Here is a 23,509-nt window from a genome sequence, read left to right as displayed (position 1 = left end):
CCTCCTGCCTGCCCCATCTCCTCACTCTACTGTAATGATGATGGAGCTGGCAGGTTTAATAACGTCGCAGTGAATTCACCCCGATCCTCAATCTCCTGCTCTTCAATCTCCCGATCCTCAATCCCTCCGATCCTCCATCCCCCGATCCTCAATCTCCTGCTCTTCAACCCCCCGATCCTCAATCCCCCGATCCTCAATCCCCCGATCCTCAATCCCCCAATCCTCAATCTCCCGATCCTCAATCTCCCGATCCTCAATCCCCCGATCCTCAATCCCCCGATCCTCAATCCCCCGATCCTCAATCCCCCGATCCTCAATCTCCCGATCCTCAATCCCCCGATCCTCAATCCCCCGATCCTCAATCTCCCGATCCTCAATCCCCCGATCCTCAATCCCTCCGATCCTCAATCCCTCCGATCCTCCATCCCCCGATCCTCAATCTCCTGCTCTTCAATCCCCCGATCCTCAATCTCCCGATCCTTAATCCCTCTGATCCTCAATCCCTCTGATCCTCAATCTCCCGATCCTCAATCCCTCTGATCCTCAATCCCCCGATCCTCAATCCCCGATCCTCAATCTCCCGATCCTCAATCTCCCGCTCTTCCACCCCTCCGCCGGCCCTCTGGCTGCGTCCTCCGCCCTCCTCTCACTACCCAGCTGCGACCCCGGGATGGCGACCGGCTCGCCCGTCTCCTCTTCCGGAGGCTTCCGCTAAGAAGATGGACGAGCAATAAATGAAATGGATTCACACAGACGCCCCGGTTTCGCCAAAAGCTGTCCCTCCCAACGTCCGTCGTAAATCTCCCTGCACCTCTCCTCCCATCCGCACCATGCAGCTCCAAACTTTTTATTATTCTCTTTCTTTTCTTTGTTTTCTTTTTTATTTTACAGGTCTTACATCTTTATATCAGTGAGTCATTCGTTAAATAGACGTTTTTGATCTCTTTCAGAGAGGATGAGGGGAGAGGGGGCGGCGGATGATGGGTGCTTTTTCATCCCTGTCACCTCACCTCCCTCCCCCTCTGGTGCTCCGCCCCCCCCCCCTCTCTCTCTCTCCCCCTCCCTCACTCGCCTATACGCCTGTCAATCAGGACTTGGGCGGATGACGTCACCAGCCCCGACGCCATGCCCGGGGGGCGGAGCGCGTTCCAGAGCTCCGACGTGACGCGACGGGGGCGGGGGGGGGGCGGTTCTGTCAGGTAGACCAGAGAGCCTGGTACTGTACTTAACCGGCCCGTGTACTTAACCGGCCCGCCCGCTCCATCCAGTCACGGTTGAACTCCATCCAATCATGCCTGAACAGCGCCAGGCCGGCCCAGTGCCGGGGGACCCAGCAGGGGGCTCAGGACTTCACAGGCTGCCTGGGAACGAATGGAGGCCCTTTGGCACCAACGCAGATGTCCGGCTGCGTTCAATTTTCTACCCGCAAGCTAGCTTTTGTGTGTGTCTTTTGTGTGTGTGTGTGTGGGTGTGGGTGTGTGTGTGTGTGTGTGTGTGTGTGTGTGTGTGTGTGTGTGTGTCTGTACTGTATTTGTGTGCAGGTCAGGTTGTGTTTGAAAGGAATGCTCCGGGGTTATAGCTCATGTGATGGAAATGTGAGATTTTCAGGGTGTAAATCAGATTTGGTTGGAGGCCGCGCGGGATTGGCCCCGCCCGAGTCTGCGGACTCCGTGAACTCTGAGATGTTCAGCTCTTATTAAAAACGTCTCTCGTTTGGTCAGGATATCGTACTGCACGGCGGACAAGATGCACGACAAAGTCTTCGCCTACATCGTCCAGAGCCAGCAGAACGAGACCCTGGAGTGCCACGCCTTCCTCTGCACCAAGAGGAAAGTGGTGAGTCCCAACTGTGTGTGTGTGAGTGTGTGTGAGTGTGTGTGCGTGTCTGTGCGTGTCTGTGCGTGTCTGTGTCTGTGCGCGTGTGTGTGTGTGTGCGTGCATGTATGCGTGTGTGTGTGTGTGTGTGTGTGTATGATGTCCAGTGTGTCATGTCTGTGTTAGAAGGAGGGAGAATATGACCGAGTGACAGAGGAAAGAGAGGAGAGTTCTGTGGTCAGCCCCTCCCTGGGGGGGTGAGCAGTGGGCCTCTCCCTGTTTTTCCTTCCCCTTGCTAATTTAGCTCTGACCCAAAGGCCACGTATCCTCCCAGCTACATAAACAACTTGAGGAGGAGAAGTTGCAACCGACACCCCGGTTTCTCTTCCCTGTGCGAGTGTCCTTGACGAGGAAGGATTTCTGCTTTTCTCGTTCCGTTCCGTTCCCCCCCCCCCCCGCCCCCCGTGTTGCTCATCAGCCTCTGTTCTTATCACTCACCAACGCCTGTAGTTTGTGACACTAACGGTTCTTTCTCTCTTTCTCCCCCTCTCTCTTTCTCTCTCTACCTATCTCTCTCTCTCCCCCTCTGTCTCCCTCTCTCTTTTTCTCTTTCTCTCCCCCTCTCTCCCCTCTCTCCCTCTCTCTCTCTTTTTCTCTTTCTCTCTCCCCCCCTCTCCCCCCCTCTCTCTCTTTCCCTCTCTCTTTTTCTCTTTCTCTCTCTCCCCCTCTCTCTCCCTCTCTCTCTCTCTCTCTCTCTCTCTCCCTCCCCAGGCTCAGGCAGTGACTCTAACCGTGGCCCAGGCCTTCAGAGTGGCATTCGAGTTCTGGCAGGCTGCCAAAGAAGGTACGCCTGGTCGCCCCCGACGACCGGCGAAGTGTGACAGATGCCTTATATTCTATGAGCGGAAGCAGTCTCCTCTCCCCCCTCTCCTCTCCCCCCCTCTCCCACTTCCCCCCCCTCCCCCCTCTCCCTCCCCTCCCTCCCTCCCTCCCTCCCTCCTTCTGCGTCCGTATCACTCTCCATCTCTCTTTCATTCTGTTGCGCTCTCATTGTCTTTCACGACCCTCTCCTCCTCCTCCTCCTGTCTCCTCTTTCTCTCACCCCACGAGACGCTCCCTCCTTCCTGGTTCTTGCGCTCTGCGTGTCCGGCGGTCCGGCTCTCGGGTGTCAGGAGGGGGGGTTGCGGAGGGCGAGGGCGGTGGAGTGGCGCCGCCGCGAGGCTCGTTCACACGCCGTGGTTTTTCTCCGCTAAGTGGCGACATCGGTAACGCCCACGTCCCTCCAGGCCTCGGCCTCGGCCCCGTTAGGAAACACCGGTGCAGTGCTCGACCTCTCCACACACACACACACACACACGCGCGCGCACACACACACACAGACATTTTGGCATAGATGAGCAACAATCCCACCATAGTAAAATGTAACCCAAAAAGGGAGGTCTGGCTTAGTTTAGTGAAGTCCCCTGCTCAGGGAGGGGTGGAAGGAGGGATGGAGGGAGGGAGGGATAGAGAGAGAGGGATGGAAGGAGGGATAGAGAGAGAGAGGGATGGAAGGAGGGATAGAGAGAGAGAGGGATGGAAGGAGGGATAGAGAGATGGAGGGAGGGATAGAGAGATAGAGGGATGGAAAGAGGGATAGAGAGATAGAGGGAGGGAGGGAGGAATAGAGAGAGAGGGAGGGATAGAGAGATGGAGGGAGGGATAGAGAGATAGAGGGATAGAGAGATGGAGGGATAGAGAGATAGAGAGATAGAGATGTGGGTATTGAGAGGAGTTGAGTGAACAGTGTAGCCTGTGCTCATGTGGACTGTGAGGTCAAGGCGCCCTGTTTCCTGTGCTGTGAGTGAGTCATGAGTCACATGTGGGCGTGTGGAAGTCCACTCCCAGCCGTGTGGAAAAAGCTGCTTCAGTGTGAAGTCACTCAATACACATATTCAGTGACGTTTTATTAACGGCGTTTGACAGATTTTCAGGCATGTTGGTGCTGCTGTAGCTATGCTCACTCAGTATCTCACTACCCTCCATAATACAGACCGACACTCACACACTCACACACACACGCACACACGCAGATCTAAAGTGCTGTGTAAGGCAGGATGTGTCACACACCCGTGCACGGTTTCCCAGAGGTCAGCAGTACATGTATGTAATTTACTGCATGTATGGCTTGTATGTAAATTTGAACTCCTGGGGCTGAGGGTAGCAAACGTGCGAAGGCAATATCACACTCACACACACACACACACACACACCGCGCCCCCCCCCCACACACACACAAACGAGTCTTCTCTCGGCATGTGTGGCTGGCGGGGAGGCCCCAGTCGAATGTGCGGGCGCTGTGGCCGTCAGTCTAGTCTGGCACCTGCTGCCTCGATCCCTCTGAGGCTCTGGCTTCCTCCCCCTTTCTGCATCCTGCTCTGTTTATCACTGACAGGCAGAGACAGGGAGGGAGGGAGGAGGATGGATAGAGTGAGAGAGAGAGGGGGAGAGAGGGAGAGGTGTGACAGGGAACTGGAGAGACAGGGATAGACAGACAGAGAGAGAGTGTGAAGGAAAGGGTATTTACTCAAACCTCAACACACACCGCCAATCTCTTTATTTACTCACCCTCTCCTCTCCTCTCCTCTCCTCTCCTCTCCTCTCCTCTCCTCTCCTCTCCTCTCCTCTCCTCTCCTCTCCTCTCTGGCGTTTTGGACAGGCAGTTTGTTATGTTTGTTTACCACAGCTCATTTTGATAGCGCTTTAATTTGGATTAATTTCCTCTTCATGATATGATCGTTTCCACGGGAGTGGCAGACTGCTCTGCGCCTCTGTGTTTTGGCTGTTATGGCTCCGCTTCTCCCACATCAATATGAAAAGCTGCGAACTACAGATGTTTCCGGTTCTCTAGACGCCTCTCCACCCCCCCCCCCCCCCCCCCCTTGCTCTGTGCTGTCAGGCCGCCGCCACCGATTGGCTCAGCCGGCGTTTGCTCGTCTCGTTCGACACAATGGAGCTCGTCGGCCGAGAGCAGGAGAGAGGGGAGCGTTTGGGCGGAGCGGGACTCTGTTAGCGGAGAGGAAGATATCAAAGGAAGTTTCCTCTGGTGGGCAGAGAGAGATGGGGGGGGGGGGGGGGGGGGGAGGGACGGACAACAAAGCCTTCGAGTCCGCCATGGAAGCTACAACCACACACACACATACACAGGATGGTGGTAGGAACAGGGTGTGTTGTTCCGTTCCTTCCGTGTGTTGTTCGCCCCCCCCCCCATGCTCACTCACAGTGATACTCTAGTAATACTATAGTAGCTACCGTAATATGCGTCTGACCTACACCCCCCACCCAGAGTAGCGCTCATAGTAGCGCTCAGCGTCCATTACGCACTCATAGTAGCGCTCGGCGTCCATTACGCACTCACAAGAGTGTGAGTACAGATCCCAAACGTGTATCCGCAGTGGAGCCTCTGGCGTAGACACGGCCACCGTGAACCCCGCCACACATATGGCGTCTGGTAGGCGGCCGTCTCACACCCTGCCGGTCTGAAGGCCGCCCACTCATCTGAGAGGAACACGCAGCGGGGCTTGGAACTCCGCCATGGCCGCTCGTCCACCCCTGGCGAGGGAGAGGGGCGTGGCTTCGCCGCGCGGGGGGCCGAGGAGGATCCACACAACCGGCGGCCTTAATAGAACCGCGTCCTTGAGGGATGTGCTTTTAATCTGCGGCTCTGTTAATGGAAGAGTTGGTCAGCTGCAGAGAGAACCCTTCTGAATGCATATCAGACCTGCACACACACAGTGTATGTGCGTGTGTGTGTGTGTGCGTGTGTGTGTGAGAGAAATAAACTCACATAGCGCCGCACCCACGGAAGTGTGCGGTTGTTATTTCTGTGCGTGCGCGCATGTTTACGTCCGTTGGAGACCCACTTCTTGGTCGAGAGACTCTAGTATCAACTAGACTAGTATAGTAGTATAGTCTAGTATAAATAGACCGAGTCAGAGAATACAATTCAGAGAAAACATTCTCCAGGAAGTCTGAGGAAAGCTCTGTCTCTGCGCTCGAGTGGCTCCGCGTCGCTACTTAAGCCCTGTTTACAGCTCCGGCAGGTAGGGGCTTTATCTGCTCCACCCACACCACTCTCTAATCAGCTGGGGGGGGGGGGGGGGGCATCGCCTGAGTTCTGTTTGGTTCGACCCAATTTAAATGTTCCGGTCACCGACTGCTACATTTAAGAGAGCTCTAATAGGAGGTTTTACTGTTGGGGTCGGTCACTCTCCTCGGTCTCAATGTGGTTACAATAAATAAGTGTCTGTCTGTCTTTTTATAGACTTATGTAACATCCACATGTTTACTTCTGTCTACCCTTATGAAACAAAAATATATTGCGATATGTTGAAGCAATAACTCATGAGAGGGTGTGGTATATATGGCCTATATACCACGGTCATAGGCACGAGGCGCAGCCGACACAACACATTTCCATATATAGGAAACTAGTGGATATATTTTCCAATATACTGTAATATATGAAAAGCGACAATTCCACAATAGATTATTAAATATATTACGTATGTATCATATGTCATTCTGTATATTTCCTCCATATTTTTTACATGCTATAATATATTGACAGTTAATAGTTAGGGGAATATATTTTCTTTGCATAAGGGTATATGTACTGTAAATACAGACCCTTTTCCAAAGGTTACCATCTCTGACCATGAACTTGTGAATGTATGATGTACGGTTTTGTGATACTTGTGTTGGTTCTCTTCCTCCGTCTGTCTCTCACAGAGAAGGAGAAGCGTGTGAAGTCGGGTTCGGACGGGGAGGGAGCCGGCAGCTCCCAGTCTGAGAGCTCAGCCAGTCTGGGCAGGCTGAAGGGAGGAGGTGATTCACTAGTGTTTCTGAATATACAAGGCCTCATACACACACACACACACACGCACACACACCTACACACATACACACACACACACACACACACAGGCGCGCATACACACATACACACACACACACACACCTACACACACACGCACAGACACACACACGCACACACACACACACACACACACAGGCGCACATACACACATACACACCTACACACACACACGCACACACACCTACACACACGCGCACAGACACACACACGCACGCACACACACACACACCTACACACACACACACACACACACACGCTATTCATATCCATATGGTGCAGTTCAGATTGTGATACTGTAGGCTGCTTAATGGTTTGTAATTACCCAAGTCTCAAGTTGTTGCTATGAAGATTTAATGAACACTGTATGATTGGATATATGCATGTTCTGTGTGTCTTAATTGCCACTGTCTTTATTGCAATAGCTATAATTGGCCACATTGCAAAGGCTGAAGTACTGTAATGATTAAAAATGAACACGAACACACACACACACACACACACACAAACACACACACTCAAACACTCAAACGGAATGTTAAGGAGAGTAGTCCAACCATAGGAAACGGTGTTTGATTTAAAAGCATTCTTCATGGCCCTTGGGTTCATGCTCCATGTGGTTTTGTGCGCTCATTAACTCCTGCTCCATCACTCCATTTTATCTCTTCTCCTCCCTTTTTCTATGGAAAGAAGGGGGTTAACTGTCTATGTAAAGTACATTAACCTAGAATCATCTGAAAACATCATCTGAGACGCTGCCAGCCAGAGTGGGATTCTTCTAATTCCCCTTCAATCTCAGCTGACTCTGTCTCCGTGGATCCACTTTAGGATCAGTCTGGTTTGCAGATCATCTCTCCAGTGGGAAGCTAGTCACACATCGCCTGGCCTAGAAAACGCTCTCTTTTGTGTGACGGAGGTTCGGTGTCCTAGTATTAATGCACTGTACTTGCTTCACTCTTGGCAGCAGTCCCCGAATGTTCCAGGTGTCACAGTCGTATGGAGTGATTAGCTAGGTACAGTATAACTAGTCCATACTCGGGGATGCACACGCTACAACGACACGTTGACTTCCAGGGATTTGTGCGCGCCACAACTCGCGCCAAAATGCTAATAAACAGCTTTAATTTGCGAAGATGGGAAAATCTGCTTCGTCAGAAAATAATAAATCTCCTTTGTTGGCAGCGACTGTAGACAAACGTCCTAAGCGGTCCTTCACTTCTGGCTAACAGTGGGATGGGCGTGAGACCAGGGAGGCGTGCACGTGCTCGGCTTCTGGGGAGGCACATGCACAACCCCGCGCCAAAAATGCTTGCAAATGGTCGTATAAACAGCAAATTTAAAAATCTGCTGTGTCAGTCCCTGCCTATGCCGATGCTCAATGAGCGTGTGCAGTTTTGGATGGATTGACCAACCTGTTGAGGAGAAAAATGGATGCAAGCATTTTGGTTGAAAGAGCTTTCCCCTTTTCATAATAAGATTACAGTACATTACAGTCATTTAGCAGACGCTTTTATCCAAAGCGACTAACAATAAGTGCATTTAACGTAGGAAAAGCCAATGTACTACTACTCGCCAGAACTCACAAGTGCATCTTCTATAGTACAGTAAGATATGGGTGGAGCCTTTAGGTGGTGTTGATCCTGTAAATGAGTCACTGGGGACTCAGCTACTCGGGTTCATCAGTATTAATATGACACCCCGCTGACAGACTTGTCCTCCTCATTCGAGGAGCCAGTCAGGAAATGCTTTTGTCAGACGATTCAGCTGTATTCTGCAGACGCGATACTTTCCCTCCTTTTGCTGGCATCCTGTCTGTCACAGTAGCCTGTGTGTGTGTGTGTGTGTGCGTGTGTGTGTGCGTGCGTGCGTGCACGTGCGTGTATTCCTATATCACCCCCGCTTTGTGATGTAGGATCCAAGGGGCCAGGCATCTGACACCCCTGACCCCCAGTTCGCCCCCTCAGTCCCTGGGGGTAGGTCAGCCAGGCGGTGCCCCCGACAGCCGTCACCTCCAGCCCATCACATCTAATGCTCCAGTACCATGGGAACATTCTAGATGCCATCCTAGCGCACGCACGCACGCACACACACACACACACACACACACACACACACACACACACACACACACACATCCCTCCATCAGCTCCAAACAGACATATCAGATGACTAATCACCCTCTGATAATTGCTTCCTTGGTGAAAGTCAAGATGCTGAAAATGTCAATGGTGCAGCGTTGATGGAGAGAGATTGTGGAGCAGGTAGCTGAACTGCTGTGGTTGTTCATTCATGAGTCCTCAGTGAAGGAAAGGTCATCTTAGGATAATGGAGACCTGGGATAGAGGAAAGTGCTTAAGGGACATGAGTGCCGGTCTATAGATTCAACGTTAAGTTGCTGAGAGATTTAACCTTACCTTCCAACCAAGAGAGACTACTATTCTTACCAAGGACTTGGAGTAGGCGTTACTGTTGGTAACTGCACACGCACACACACACAGACACACACACACACACACACTCACTCTCACTCTCTCTCTCTCTCTCTCTCTCTCTCTCTCTCTCTCTCACACACACACATTCCCCCAGCCCTATTAAACAGCTGCGGCCACTGCCATTAGAGCAGATCTCATTACAGGCCTGTCATGTCTCCATGGTGAGGTGTGTGTGTCAGAGGGTTATGCCGTGCCCACTCATCACTAAGTGGCCGTCCACAGATGGCCAAGTTGATGACACACATTAGGAGGGTAATAACAAAGGCTGGGTCCTAATCAAGCCATCGTAGCCTCCCGTGTGTTTGCTCCTGTTTACCACGTTGTGTGTGTGTGCGTGTGTGCGTGTGTGTGTGCGTGTTTGTGCGTGCGTGCGTGTGCGTGCGCGCGTGCATGTGTGTGCGTGCACGTGCATACGTTAAAGCAGAGGAAAAAGAGTGACGGGGTATTAGCACTGATAACGATGTGTCACCTACCTCTGCATGTAATAGTATTTTTATGAAAGTAATAGTATTTTATAAAACTTTCATCTGGATACTGATTGTGTATAGTCTAAATAAAATGTGTGTGTACGCGTGTGTGTGTGCGTGTGTGCGTGTGTGTGTGTGTGTGTGTGTGTACGGCGTGTCTCCCGCGCTGCAGAGGTGGCCACAGGGAACCTTCTGGACCTGGCCGAGGGCTCCAACGCGGCACTGGTCCACTCGGGGACGACGGAGAGCGAACCGGACCCGTTCATGGTGCACAACCACGCCACCGAGAACAACAACACCGTCTGGGTGAGACGACGGGGCCGAGCCGGGCAGCACCGCTCAGCCGAGCCGGGCTGCGGAGCCCAGATAAGACGGGGAAATGATTAGCCAAGACAGAAACAATACGATATTGACTCCTAACACGCTACTGCTGGCTGCATTCAAACACCAGGCTTTGTGTGCTGCTGGAGGTTTGAATGGGCTCTGCTTCGGGGACAATGGTGTATTGAAAACAAACCTGTCATATCAGATAGTCTTCATTGCTGGGGAGGGTGTGGGGTGCGTAAGGTGGAGGATATTGATATACAGGTGCCTAAGGTGGAGGAGAGGTGTGTTTGCGTGCGTGCGTGCGTGCGTGTGTGTGCGTGTGCGTGTGTGGGGGGGCACTAAATGAATGTTGCATACTTGTTGTTCCTTCAGCATGACACTCGCTCACCTCGCCTTTTTTTCTGGTCGCTTCTCAGGAGCTGGAGGACGGTCTGGACGAAGCGTTCTCAAGGTGAGGGGGGGAGGTGAGAGGGGGAGGGGGGATTGCGCTTGCGTCTCCTGCGTTGCTCCTCCGCTCTCTTCGCCGCACAGCTCCACGCGCGTAAACCGCTCCACTCTGGAAATAGCCAGGCGGTTCGGGGCGTCGTCCGGCATTAAACGCCGCCACTCCCGGGCGATGGTCATGGTGGCCCGGGAGAGAGCGACAAGCTCGGTTTACAGGCCTCAGCGCCGCCCGGTGTCATCTGCCGCCACGTCTCCTTCCACAGGGACTACTTCTTCTGTCTGCCTGTCCCGGGCCCGCACGCTGACTGGACTGGAGGAGAGGGAGAGGAGAGGGAACGTGGCAGACATTTGCTAACGCTGGTAGCAGTTGAGAAACCCCTGTGGTAGTCTTTGTGCGCTTGCATAGACAGGAATTCGTCAAACTTCATAGGGATTTGCTAGCTAATCAGCCCCATGCCGAGTTCAGAGAGGTCCATATTGGATAAATGCCTCTGTATCATAAACCAGATGAGGATGTTAGACTGCGCAGGGAGTTGGGAAAGCCAAGATGCAATCATTTGTTTTTATTCTATAGCTATAGCCCCCAAAAGTAATAATCTGGGCCTCTTATCAGCGATTTCAATTCCCACAGTGATGCTTTGCATTAGCTGTCAGTTGATTTGATGCTGGCTCTTTCTTTTTTCTCTTTCATTCTCTGTCTCTCTCTCTTTCTCTCTCTCTCTCTCTCTCTCTCTCTCTCTCTCTTTCTTTATTTCTCTCACTTCTGGCGAGTGTTCTTCAGAGGTCCTGTAATCAAGCGCTAACAGGCAATTTGAGATCAGATGTTTGTCTGCAGACAGTAATTACACCCACTCTAATTCCTGCTAGCTGGTCAACTAGGAGATACTGAGGAAAGGTGGCAGCGTTAATTAAAGGTTAAAGGTGTCAGATTGCCTTAATTGAGGAAAATTGACGGAGGTAGAGAGAACGGAGAACCTGGATGAAGCCTTTCTCCTGACTGCATCGTTGACCTCCACTCTCATTCTCCTGCATCGTAGACCACTTCTTTTAGAAAGTGTTGAGTTTGAAGTTTAGTCACTTATATGTCTAAATTAGGACTTCCAGTTGTGTTTAATGGACTGACGTGGCCAGACTGCTTTTAACTTTGAATACTCGTTATTACATTAGTGCCTGCAGTTGATATGCCACTACAGTGGATATTTTCGTCCACTTCAGTAACTTTAAAGTGAACAATTTTCTTTGTGTTTTTTTACAAGCTTGAAGAAGAACTTTGTTTATGGATTTTTTCAAAGCAGACCCAAAAAAAATAGTAGTGATAACACAGCAATGTCTGCTCTGTTTATAAACTGTCAGTATTGGCAGACTTATTTTGTTGTTGCTTATGCTTGTTCTTTCCTCACTTCTCCCCAGGGAGGGGAGGTGAAGCGAGTTCAGATTTTTCCACTGAGTTTGAGCAAAGAAAATCCAGTTTATTGGCAGCTGGGCTTTTTTCCTGCTCCCTACAGCCTGCTGTGGTTCAACAGGGCCTTTCTGTTACTCTGTGACAGACCTCTGAGAACACACAGACCTGTCACCCTCAGAACAGTAGTGGAACAGGCTCCACTACCGACGTCAGTTGGTCTGTGAAGCGATGAAAGGCCATGGTTTAAAAAAAGCCATTTCCCCCATTTTGTTAGTGTTGTGTTTACCAGCTGGATTTCTCGACCTGATACTCTACCTGAACCCGATACTGTTCTTTATTTGTAGTTTAGTTGACTGGCAGCTGCATAAGTAGGAGGCCACGCTCCTTCCTCTGTACATTCCTTACAACAATGATACAAAGTGAGGCGTTCTGATGACCAATTATTTCAAACCGATTCCTGTTTGCCATAAGAGGGATTGCGTTTCCATCTGCTGGCCAATTATTTCAAACCGATTCCTATTTGCCATAAGAGGGATTGCGTTTCCATCTGCTGGCAGCAGTGTGGTACTACAATTTTTCCAGGTGGAGCTCCATTAAGCTGCCCTGCCCTGTTGATCACCTGTGTGATTTATGCTGTCTGACTCTTAACATTTCCTTTGCACCCCTCCCAGCCGCAGTCTGGATAGTTTTGAATCATACTCAGGTAACGACACAGCATCATTCACTGGATACACAGTGTCCTCCATCTCCCATCCTCATAGTCGCCCTCCCCGTTCCCCTCCATTCTGACACCGACTCCATCTTCCCCCCAACTCCCAGCACATCTGACATACCGTAGCACACAACCATACAACCATTACAAAAATGTAGTCATTTTCTATATAAAGTACCTCTAAGAACATCCCATTAACATGGCTCAGAACCCTGTCCGATTCCCCGCCCCAAACGCTGAGGTAATGTTACCGTAAGCCAGGTCTCTTACCAACCGCCAGGGGAAGTTTTGGCGTTTCGGACCCGAGGCTTCCGCAGCTCTGGGTCACACAAAGCAGGGTTCTCTGTCACCGATGTGATACTTTGTTGCATTCTGTCCATGGTCAATCACGACGTCTCTTGTTGTTGTGTGTTTTGCCTCACGCCATCAGCCATTTTGTCCCCGCTGTTGCCGCGGCACTGAATGAGTGTCAAGTCACGGTGAGGACAGAGTGGTGTTCATGTGCTAGAATCGCTAGAAGTGTTGAGAATCTGTCTGGTGTTGAGTTTGACTAGTGTCGAATCATATAACTGTGCTCAGGGATTCTCTTCTCACCAACCATGCAGTCTCATATACTCTATGTCTAGATGGCTCAGCAATAACTCAAATATACTGTTTTTGTAGTTGTCAGTAATGTTTGAAATACATGTCTGGTTGAATATTCCACAAAACCCACATTGATTATCACACCATCTCATCAGGATGCCATCAAATAGACTGAACTATGAACTATGAGCTATGAACATGATGAATTGACTAACTGAGATGACTCTCTCTCTCTTCCTCCCTCCCCCCTTCCCCCTACCTCCTCCCCCAGACTCGCTGAGTCTCGCACTAACCCCCAGGTCCTGGACATTGGGGTAAACCCTCAGGACTTGAACACCGAAGAGTGCCTGTCCCCAAGCAGCTGGGACAAAACGGACGCAGACGTCGCCGAGAAAGACGACATGTTCGGGTTCTGAAAAGGCGAACGCAGTCACAAGGAGGGAGAGAAAAGGGAGGAGATAAAAGAGGGGGAGCGCAGAAGAGAGGGGATGAACGGATGAAAGCAGTGGAGGGACTATGAGGGACACTCGTGACATCAGTGGGGTTTTGGACCCTATCCTCTCTGCAGCAGACCTCTCAGTGGCGCCATCTGTTGGCTATGGATGTTGAGGCGTCTAACGGAGGCCAACCTGTGCTGCCGGTGCCCAGAACTCAGACCAAAGCAATATTTCTTCCCCCTCTAACATACATTCATCGGTTTATACAGTCATCACTTTGTTACAGTCCACAGTGCACAGTGCAGTTGCTATTTTGTTTCAATTTCTTTGCCCTCTGTATGTATGGTATTTACTGTATGTATTTGTGTACACCATGTATATGTATATATGTAAACAAAAATTGATGGATGTGGAGTAAAAATCACTTTGTAAAGGCAAAGCTTCGAGGCACAAGGAGAGATAAACATATGGGTATATAAACGTCAAAACATGCCCGGTCAGTGTTGGATGCAAAACCTTCCAGTAGTGTTGGGAGTGGCAGTTTTGTTTCCTTGGTACCTGTGGATGGAGGTGTAACTTGCTCAGAGGATTTCACTGGGTACGGATGTAAAGCCACCAGTGAGCCAAGCCCAAAAAAATGAGATGTGAACAAATAGGGTCTCATGTCACCTGCTCTGTGCTAAATGTGTCATATCTGGACAAAAAAGGCTTTAAAAGTGTGAGTGTGAGTGTGTGTGTGTGAGTGTGAGAGAGTATCTTATTTTTTTCTATTGCAAGATGTATTTTTTCACTCCCCTATCATCCCTCTCCAAAGCACATCATTTCATTTTGGGGAAATAACTTTTCCATAACCATCAAGCTCATCATACTTATACTGTATTTACCACTGTTGCTGACAATTATTTAATGGGTTAACTTTTTGTTTGGGGGAGATGGGATGTGGATTTGATGTCATGACCATGTCGTTTGACATTTTTGTTGCAGTTTGAAATTAATTTAATTAATTTTTGAATAGGTTGCATCCATATCAAAATCAATAAAAGCAATTATCAGTGCGTGAGACTTTTTTTTTTTTTTTTGAATAAAACTATTTAAATGCTTGGGATCTAATGACATGCAAGGCGCCATATTGTTTGATTTATTAGAAATAATAATAAATAATTTATTAGGAACCAATAAATCGGCTGATAAATCTCAGTGCACCGAAAGAGACCGCTGTTCAACCAACGTCTTGATGCCAACGTGAGCCCGCGCTGCGCGCACATGAGGAAATCAAGTCGTGGTGGTCCTACTAGCGAACGAAGTGGTAAGTTCAGAAAGTTAACAATTGTCACTTGTCCCGTCGTAATTGTTTGAATCGGAATGTGAATTTTCTATCAATATCTTTTTGAACATGAAAGAGGCATATTTCATCAACCAATCAACACTCCCACGTGGTCTCATGTAATGTATCGTTATCTTACTAAGTCTTTGTTTACGGTAAAGTTAACAATGGGAGTTGAAAGCATTGGCATCATCTGACTTTCACCTTGCTTTCAGTGAATAACAGAGAGGACCCGGATGTATGCTCTCCGAATGTCCAAAATCGCAATCAAATATAAGTAAGATAGCTGGCTAGCTATACTGCAGTCTAATGACATGCAGTGGGAGTTGCAGTAGGTGCTAGGCCTACCTTAGTATTTCTGGTGTCACATGTTGTCTTTTAAGCATAGCAACGAGAGTTAATGCCATCTTTGTGTTTGATTTCGCTTCAGGAAGCAGAGTCCAGATGTGGAGAATGCCCAGACCTCCTGTCCGGACTCATCCGCTTGTCTGCAAGAGCCAATGGGATGAGGTCAATGTTTCCTCCCTTGATGACACTTTCGAGACTCCGGCCAAAAAGGCCTACCGTCCAGAAGCTTTCTCTCCAGGCTGTGCTAGAGACTCAAGCGACCCCCTTCCACCTACCTCCACCGCTGTTCCCCAAACAGTGCCTTGTCCTGGGAAGGATTCAGTCGGTGGTGACGGTCATAGTTCACCAGGGCCTGTGATCTGTGCTCCAGGCTCAGAGCATGTTGAAAGTGGGCGCCTAGAGGAGTCCAGTGGTTGCGAGGAGGTGGGCAGAGCAGAAAGCAACTCGTCACCAAACCAGGTTCAGACCACTGAGATCATACACCTCTCACAAGGCCTATTGGGGGACATAGACAAAGGGAAGCCCCAATGTACACCCGAGCCCAATAAGAGCCCTGCTGAGGTGTCTGGGCAGTATGTCGTCTCCTTCACTCTGCAGGACTTTCCTTACAGCTTGTTTGATACAGGGGAGAGCTCTGACGCCATTGCTGGTGGTAGTCAAAGATCCGAAGTGACAACCAGGCCTAATGCAGTGTGTGTTGAGAACAGTGTAGGGGAGGCGGGTGCTCAACATTCAGTGCAGGACTCCCTGGTCGAGTCGAGTGTTGGGCTTAATGTGGAGACGAGCTGCAAGACCGCTATACCAGTGCAGCCACAAGTAAGTCTGTATCACTGACACAATTCTGATTTGCATATCTTAATTCAATGATGACTGGTTTGCATATCTTAATTCAATGATGACTAACAGTATCTTAACGGGCTAAGAAAGTGTCTTCAGCTTTGAGATTCTTCATACAGTATGATGTTCTTTAGTCATTCTTGTACACTTAATACCATTCGGTTGCTTTCTTTGTTTTAATTTGCTGTAAGATCCCCTATTCTGTTCAGGTGAAGTCAGTGAATGTAGTTCCAAGCCTGAAAAGCAACATCAGCAAACCAACAACCACTCTGCCGCCATCCAAAGAGACCAAGACAGCTCAGCCTCAGCAAGTCACCCAGAAGGAAACCAAACCTGTAGAAAACATCAGCAAACCTGCACAAAACATTATCAAGCGTGTCCAGCCTGGACAGGGAGTGGAAAAGTTAACCCAATCTCTGAACCAAACTATCAAGCCAATACAGCCTGAGAACAAAGTAGTCCAAAAGAAAGTTATTGGGAAGAAGAGAGTGGTGGAGATGCTAGCCCCAAGGTACCGTACAGGATGTATTCTACGCTACACTAAACCTACTGTGATGTGAATTCCTCTGTCACCTGCAGATACAGTAGAGCAATTTGACCCCTAATCTAGTCAGTCATGTCACCCCTCTCTCTCAAGTGCCCCAAAATGTACAGTATAGTGGCAATCCCTGTTTATATAAAAGATCGTTCTGCTTTGGAATAAGCAAATGGCTTCACCTTCAATCAAGGTGACAGGCTGGAGGGATGCTTGCCGGGAGTGTTAGAATAGTATGGATGGATGGATGTCTTGGCTGTTAGGTTGTGGATGTTTTGTCTGTTCCAGGCCACTGATGAGAGAGGATGACTTACAGCATCGGAAGGCGATGTATGTGCACTCAGTCAATCAACACATGGAGTGCAATAGGGGACAAGGTATGTTCAAAGGTATTTAGGATGGCTCACCAATACATTTCCAGAAGGCGTTCTAGATTGTGAATGTAGGCTGGTCAGTGAACGGCAAGAGCTTGTGGTGGAGTATGTGTGTGTGTGTGTGTGTGTACGTGTGTAGGGGTGATGACTGGCTTGCAGAACCTGATGCACCATGTGGCTGAGCAGAGACCAGGCATGAACGGCAGGCCTTGGCAGCACCCCTCAGACATCAGCCGCAGGTACGTACTGTAGCTGCTCCACCTGTGCATTTGTTCGTAATAAAAGGTGAGGTGTCGTCAGCGAATAACCATCATTTGATCAGGGGAAATCTTATCTATTGTTTTGCAACTTTTTTTTTAATAGACATTACCAAGTGAATCAAACGTTTACTGTGGAGGAATGGCAGAGCAAGAGCACCATGAATCACAAGCGCTTTTCCAAGGTCCCACCCCTCTTTGAGAGGAGTCCAATTCCCTAAGGAGAATCAGTCCCACAAAAAAGGAGAGAGGACATCAAAGTTTTGTTTGTTTCATGTGTATTTTTTTGTGTGTGTGAATTTCCGTTGGTTTCCCTTCCTTTAAATAAATATAAATAATTGTATCCTTAAAAGTCCTGTTGGTCTAGTGTTTGATGGGAAAACTACAGGCGTTGTCATTTTGTCCTGTGAGTATGAATGAAGACTAAACTTTGTTCAAAGTTAACATTGAAAAAGTCACATGGTTTGGTCAATGTTAATCTGTTTTCAAGGCTGTGGTATGAAAGGGCTGTGTTTGCTGCCAGTGTAGAGAGAGAGAGAGAAGATAATGTTCTGTCATGTGCTTCACCGAAGGCCATGGAGCACCAGGGTCTGGGGAGAGAATTCCAGGAGCTGAGAAACACAACAGGAGTGGCTCCCTCTCCTGGGCAGTGTGTGCCATAGCATCTCCAATTGCTTTGATTATCAGAATACTGGTAGGATGCTGTACATTAAAGAGTTATCTCTCACTCTCCATACTGTCCTCTACTCTTAAATGGTGGTAACCTCCATTCTGTGGATATCTGTACTCAAACATACATAGTCTGATACTGTGCTTTGTAGATAATGGTCACCTCTAGCAAAATAAACACTACATACTCATGCATGCTACTCGCGTTCCTCACCAGTCCCCTGCATCTTGAAATGTGCATTGCCATACATGTTTGATGTCACCTCTCAACCAATTCACATGGGTCTGGGTGAGACATATTTGCTCTTTTGTGTGTAAGCTTTTAGTGTTAAGTATGATATAGGGTTTTAATATGAGTTTCCATTTTGCTAACTGCAGTCTGGTATAGGAGTGAAAATCTAAAATGATTGTGTCATTGTCAGTGAGACGGTGATGATTTCTTCCAATACCAACTCACTTGAGAGCAGCATTTTACAGTTTAAAGACATTCCTCTCCATCTCTCTCTCAGCTTACACCACACTCACTCCCCTTGTTTCTTTTTTTTAGTTTTTCTCTGTGCACACCTATAAAAGAGAGACCACTGGAGATTTATAACCTAGCAGGGTCAGCCACAGGGGGGTTTGTTGACTAAATAAATTGGTATACTGTAGCAGAAATGTTACAGTTCTCACATTAGTGGTGTATAAATAAGTTGGTATACTGTGGGTCCATGGATGAAGTGGGTATACTCCATATGCCTCCTATACCCTCAACTACCCCTCCCCCCGATTCTTCTTTAACCTGGGTTTATTCAATACTATACAAATTGCTGTTTCAATAAAATTTAAATTAATATTCTCCATTATTTTCAAGGGGGAATGAGCTTTGTTGGTCAATGCCAAGTCTGATTGTTCATTGCTTTGACATTGTGTGACAGAAATTAAATAGCCTAATCTAATCCCATTCAATAGAACTACTGTATCTGTATGGATGTGTATGTGTGGATTGTATTAAGATATTTTCTACTGTCTGTACCCACTTTTGGATTTGGTGTGAAATGTCCTGATCTTTTTCATTTGTTGTATGTTATTCTCATGGTATGTTAAGTGTCATGTTATCTGGACCCTGCGTCAGAAATGAATCACCGTCCTACCTCAAGGCACGTGCCCCTAGTGATGCAGGTTAATTGCATGCACCTGCTAGAGCGCGCGCGTTTCCGAAAGGCTGTTCGGTTCGGTAGACGTCCTCGTTTGAGTCATTTAGCAGATGCGTTGGTGAGTAAACGTTTATAAACGGACCAATCACTTTTGGATTTGGTGTGAAATGTCCTGATCTTTTACATTTGTTGTATCTTATTCTCATTGCATGTTATGTGTCTTGTTATCTGGACCCTGCGTCAGAAATAAAGTTTGAATGAATCACCGTCCTACCTCAAGGCACGTGCCCCTAGTGATGCAGGTTAATTGCATGCACCTGCTAGAGCGCGCGCGTTTTCGGAAGGCTGGTTTGGTAGACGTGTTCGTTTGAGTCATTTAGCAGATGCGTTGGTGAGTAAACGTTTATAAATGGCCCAATAACTTTTCTTATTAGGTATATTAGTGTCTACGTTACTTAACGTCCAGGCTCCGGTTAACATGTGCAATGGGGAAGGAGAAGCGAGCTTTACTTCGTTAGCTAATGTTAGCCATCCTTAATTTGAATAATGCTAATGTTAGCGAGCGCTAACTGCATCGGCGGTGAATAGCCACTGCTATCCGTCTAGACTTGCTAATGTCTAAGGGCCCACAGCAGTCTGGGGGAGGAGGGGCTTTTGGTGAAAACAGCTTAACTTAGAAATTGTTTTCACCTAAGTTTTAACCTTCTAAGTTAACTGTTAGGTCTGGATTTGGAAGTAAGGTAGCTAGCCAAGCTAACGTTAGTCAACCTCGTGGCGCAGGAGGGAGTAGCTATTGCTAGATACTAACGTTAGCCAGCTAGACAAAAACACGTTCCAGGCTGGCACCAACAGCCTTTTCAAAATAAAATAATAATTTCCCCGAGCTAATGTGCCCCTCCTGCTACGCCCACGAGCTGTCAAATATAATGCGATAGTTATTATTGGAATTAAAATGTAATGTTTCTTCCTCAGGGCCCCACAGGCGAGATTCTAATGCTAATTTAATTAGTTAATTTAGTTAAACGTGATACATTTGGTTATGCTAATAAGCTGTCTCTATTGTATCAGGTGATGGAACCGTTTAAGAAGACTGTTTTTCATCGGCCAAGTGTTAAGAAATCAAGTAATGAAGATGTTAGATCTGGGCACTTGACATCAGTGTGTAACAGAACCATAACTCCTGAAAACGACCAATCAAAACTCAACGTTGTCCCAAACCATTCGTGGAAATCTGCCGATTCATTCTGCAACTTCAAAATAGAAATCATGAACAACAATGCCTCTACAAGTCGCAAACGGCGACTGGACGACTCCTGCCTTGATGATACATTTGAGACTCCAGACAAAAATCAGTACAATCTAAGGAAGCGTATCTCCCCAGACCTGTCCGTCAAGGTCTCTAGCGACCCACTTCCAAAAGGACACTCAGACTCATCTACAATTGCTTCTGAAATTGTGTCACCAGGTGGGAATATTTTGTTTGGAGACAAGGGCCAGGCTTTACCAGGATTGAACTCGGAGCAAGTTGATGGAGGGGATGGAGGGCTATCAGAGGAGTGGGATTGTTGGAAGGGGGACCTGGTGCCAAGCACCTTACCAGGATCTGACTCTGAGAGTAATCCTGTTTTTGACTGTGATGTCGAAGATATCATGTGCCTCAGCCCCATACAAGGTGACGACAGCTGCAGCAGTGAAGGCCTTGATGGGTTCTTAGAGAGCTGCCAGAACTTTAATGAAGATGGCGACTCTTACAAGAAGAGCGACGGCCAAAGCAAGCCCATCCCATGTCTAAGCCCTTTAAAGAAGGAGGCTACTGAGCTGGGGAAAGAGAAGGAGATAAAGGCGAAGAAAAAGGGGGTAGTCGAGCATCAGGACGACACGGCACAACAGGGGAGGCGTCTGAGTGATGAGGGTTACTTCACAAGGTCCTACCTGCATGCCCTTAGAGTGGGGAGGGATGCGTCTAATTACAAGAAGGATGACGGCCAAAGCGAGCCTGTCCCGTGTCTAAAACCAGTAAAGAAGGAGGCTACTGTGCTGGGAGAAGAGAGGGAGATAAAGATTGAGAAGGAGAAAGAGGGGGTAGTAAAGAATCAGGAGGACACTGGGGAACAGGAGTGGTGTCTGAGTGATGAGGGTTACTTCACAAGGTCCTACTTGCACGCCCGTAGAGCGGGCAAGGCCGTGTCTAAGGCCGCGACCCCTGCGCTGCCCCAGATCTCGTCCAGCCCTCTGGTCTGTAGGAGGGGCAAGGCGACACCGATGCCCGCTTCCTCCCCACTGTTGAGGGCAGGGACGGAGGAGGGGGAGGGCCCTTGTCCCCTGGAGCCCAATGAGGGCCAGGCTGTGTGTCCAGAGCGGCCGGTCTCCTTTAACCTCGGCGACGACTCCATACACGGGGCACCGTTGATTCCAGTGGAGACTGCAGGCGAAGGCCTGGAGGGCACCCCAGGGGAGGTATGGGTTATAGGAAGCCCCATGCTCCAGTCTTCCCTTTGTCACTCTGACACAGACGTGTCCAGTGTAGTGTGCGATGAGGGCAGTGAGGGGAAGGACGAGTGGGAGGGGGGTGTGCTTCGTCCAGCCCAGGAGTGCCAGGACACACTCGGAGCTGAGGAGACCAGCTACGAGACCACCTTGCCTCTCCAGGTCCAGGTATAGAGATCTGAATAACTGCCATTATGAAAAAGAAACAATCATTCACTCTGTTTCATTTCCTGTTAACAATACTGTTTTATGGCTTCTGTGAGAGATCTGGTGGTTGTCAGAAAACCCCCTGTGCTGTGTTTAGGTCAGGTCAGTGGTGGTGTTTCCCAAGGACAACGGCGACAGCCGCAAACCACCAAGCCCTCCGTTTCAACCCAGAGACCTGCAGGAGGTCAAGAGAACATCCCAGTCTCAACACAGACGGAGCAGGGAAACAGCTTTGCCAAGGTACTGGACCCATCCAGCCAGTGTGAAGTCCTCTGTATGGCCTCCAGGGGGAGCAGTATGACCATGCATATCACCTATGATTGTGAACTATTTTCATAGACTGGTTTAATTGACATGGAGGTGAGCTGTCCTCAAACACATCAGTCTATCTCTACTTTTCCATTTAATCACATTTGTTGACTAAATTTGTGACACTGACAGCAGTTTATATTCACATACTCAAGTGTGTCAGATATTGACTGCAGCCAGCGAGAGAGAGACGGGGGTGCATGTCTAGTGGTAGAACAGGGTGGATGTCTGTTTCAGGCCGCTGGTCTATGACAGCGAGGAGCGCTGGCAGCATGAGAAGAGGTTGTACGTCGATAAAGTCACCAGCCACATGATGGAGCAGCGCGAGGAGGATGTGGGAGTAGGACACGGTACACGATGCAGCTCTGCTCAGCCAATCATTTCATCAAACCACATGCCTTCCTTCTATAAACCCGTCTATTCATGCTCCTTGATTATGATAACAGTGAAGCGGATAACGGTGAAGGCTGATGCAACGCGTGTGTGTGTGTGTGTGCGTGCGTGCAGGGGTGATGACTGAGTGGAGGAACTTGATGAACCGTGTGGCTGACCAGAGACCAGGCACGAAGCACTCCTCTGACCTCACCTGCAGGTACAGCACAGACTACAGGAATGTTACGTAATCCCATTATGGGAGAACTATATATTTTAATTCACAGGAATCTTATCTGTGGTTTTGCGACTTTTGTGTTACAGGAACTACCAAGAGCGATTTGGCAATGAAAATCCCGGGTTAACTTTGGATCAATGGCAGAACCACAGCTTTAAGAATCATAAGCGATTTGCCAAGGTCCCACTCTTCTTTGAGAGGAGTCCAATTCCCTAAGGAAAATCAGTCCCACAGAAAAGAGAGAGGAAATCAAAGTTTGCACTTTTGTTCTTTTCATGTGTGCTTTTTGCATTATTTGTTTGTTTGTGTGTACATTTTGATTGTTTTTTCATGTGTGTACTTTTTGCATTGTTTTTTCATGTGTGTACTTTTTGCATTGTTTTTTCATGCGTGTGCTTTTTGCATTGATTTTTCATGTGCTTTTGGCAGTGTTTTTTCATGCGTGTACTTTTTGCACTTTATGTTACTTCATGTGTGTACTTTTTGCACTTTGTTACTTCATGTGTACGTTTTCTATTGATAATTTCCTTAGGTTTCCCCTCCTTTAAATATAAGGAATTGTATCTGAAAAATCCTATAGTGTTCGGTGGGGAACCTACAGTTTTACAAATTTGTACTGTGTGAATGAAGACTAAACCTGTTCAAAGTTGGCGTTCAAAGTTGGCATTAAAAAAGTCAAACCCAGTTGCAGTAAGCTGGTTATGAGAAAGCAATGATTACAGCCATTCTCTGTGCTTCAAACTTGCGTTATCTGGCCAATATTCTCAAGGTAAGGGGGATGTTTTTTTGTGTGAATGTCTCACTGTTCATTGCCTTGACA

At 48.4% G+C, this 23,509-nt stretch overlaps 1 protein-coding gene across 1 annotated transcript; it reads left to right on the top strand.

Annotated features, from left to right (window-relative positions):
• Positions 1-1,291: 1,291 nt before the first annotated feature.
• ldlrap1b (low density lipoprotein receptor adaptor protein 1b) lies at positions 1,292-14,505 on the top strand (the record flags this gene model as incomplete). The annotated part of the gene is made up of 7 exons (XM_084438385.1): positions 1,292-1,409; positions 1,691-1,836; positions 2,587-2,659; positions 6,586-6,681; positions 9,862-9,995; positions 10,433-10,467; positions 13,431-14,505. 7 exons carry the CDS (start codon positions 1,292-1,294, stop codon positions 13,573-13,575), a joined length of 747 nt encoding a protein of 248 aa, XP_084294511.1. The 3' UTR covers positions 13,576-14,505.
• Positions 14,506-23,509: the final 9,004 nt, after the last annotated feature.

This window comes from Borostomias antarcticus (assembly GCF_949987555.1).
Source record: "Borostomias antarcticus genome assembly, chromosome: 5".
NCBI lineage: Eukaryota > Metazoa > Chordata > Actinopteri > Stomiiformes > Stomiidae > Borostomias > Borostomias antarcticus.
The sequence above is the reverse complement of the archived record's forward strand: the minus strand, read 5'-3'. Positions and strand labels throughout refer to the sequence as shown.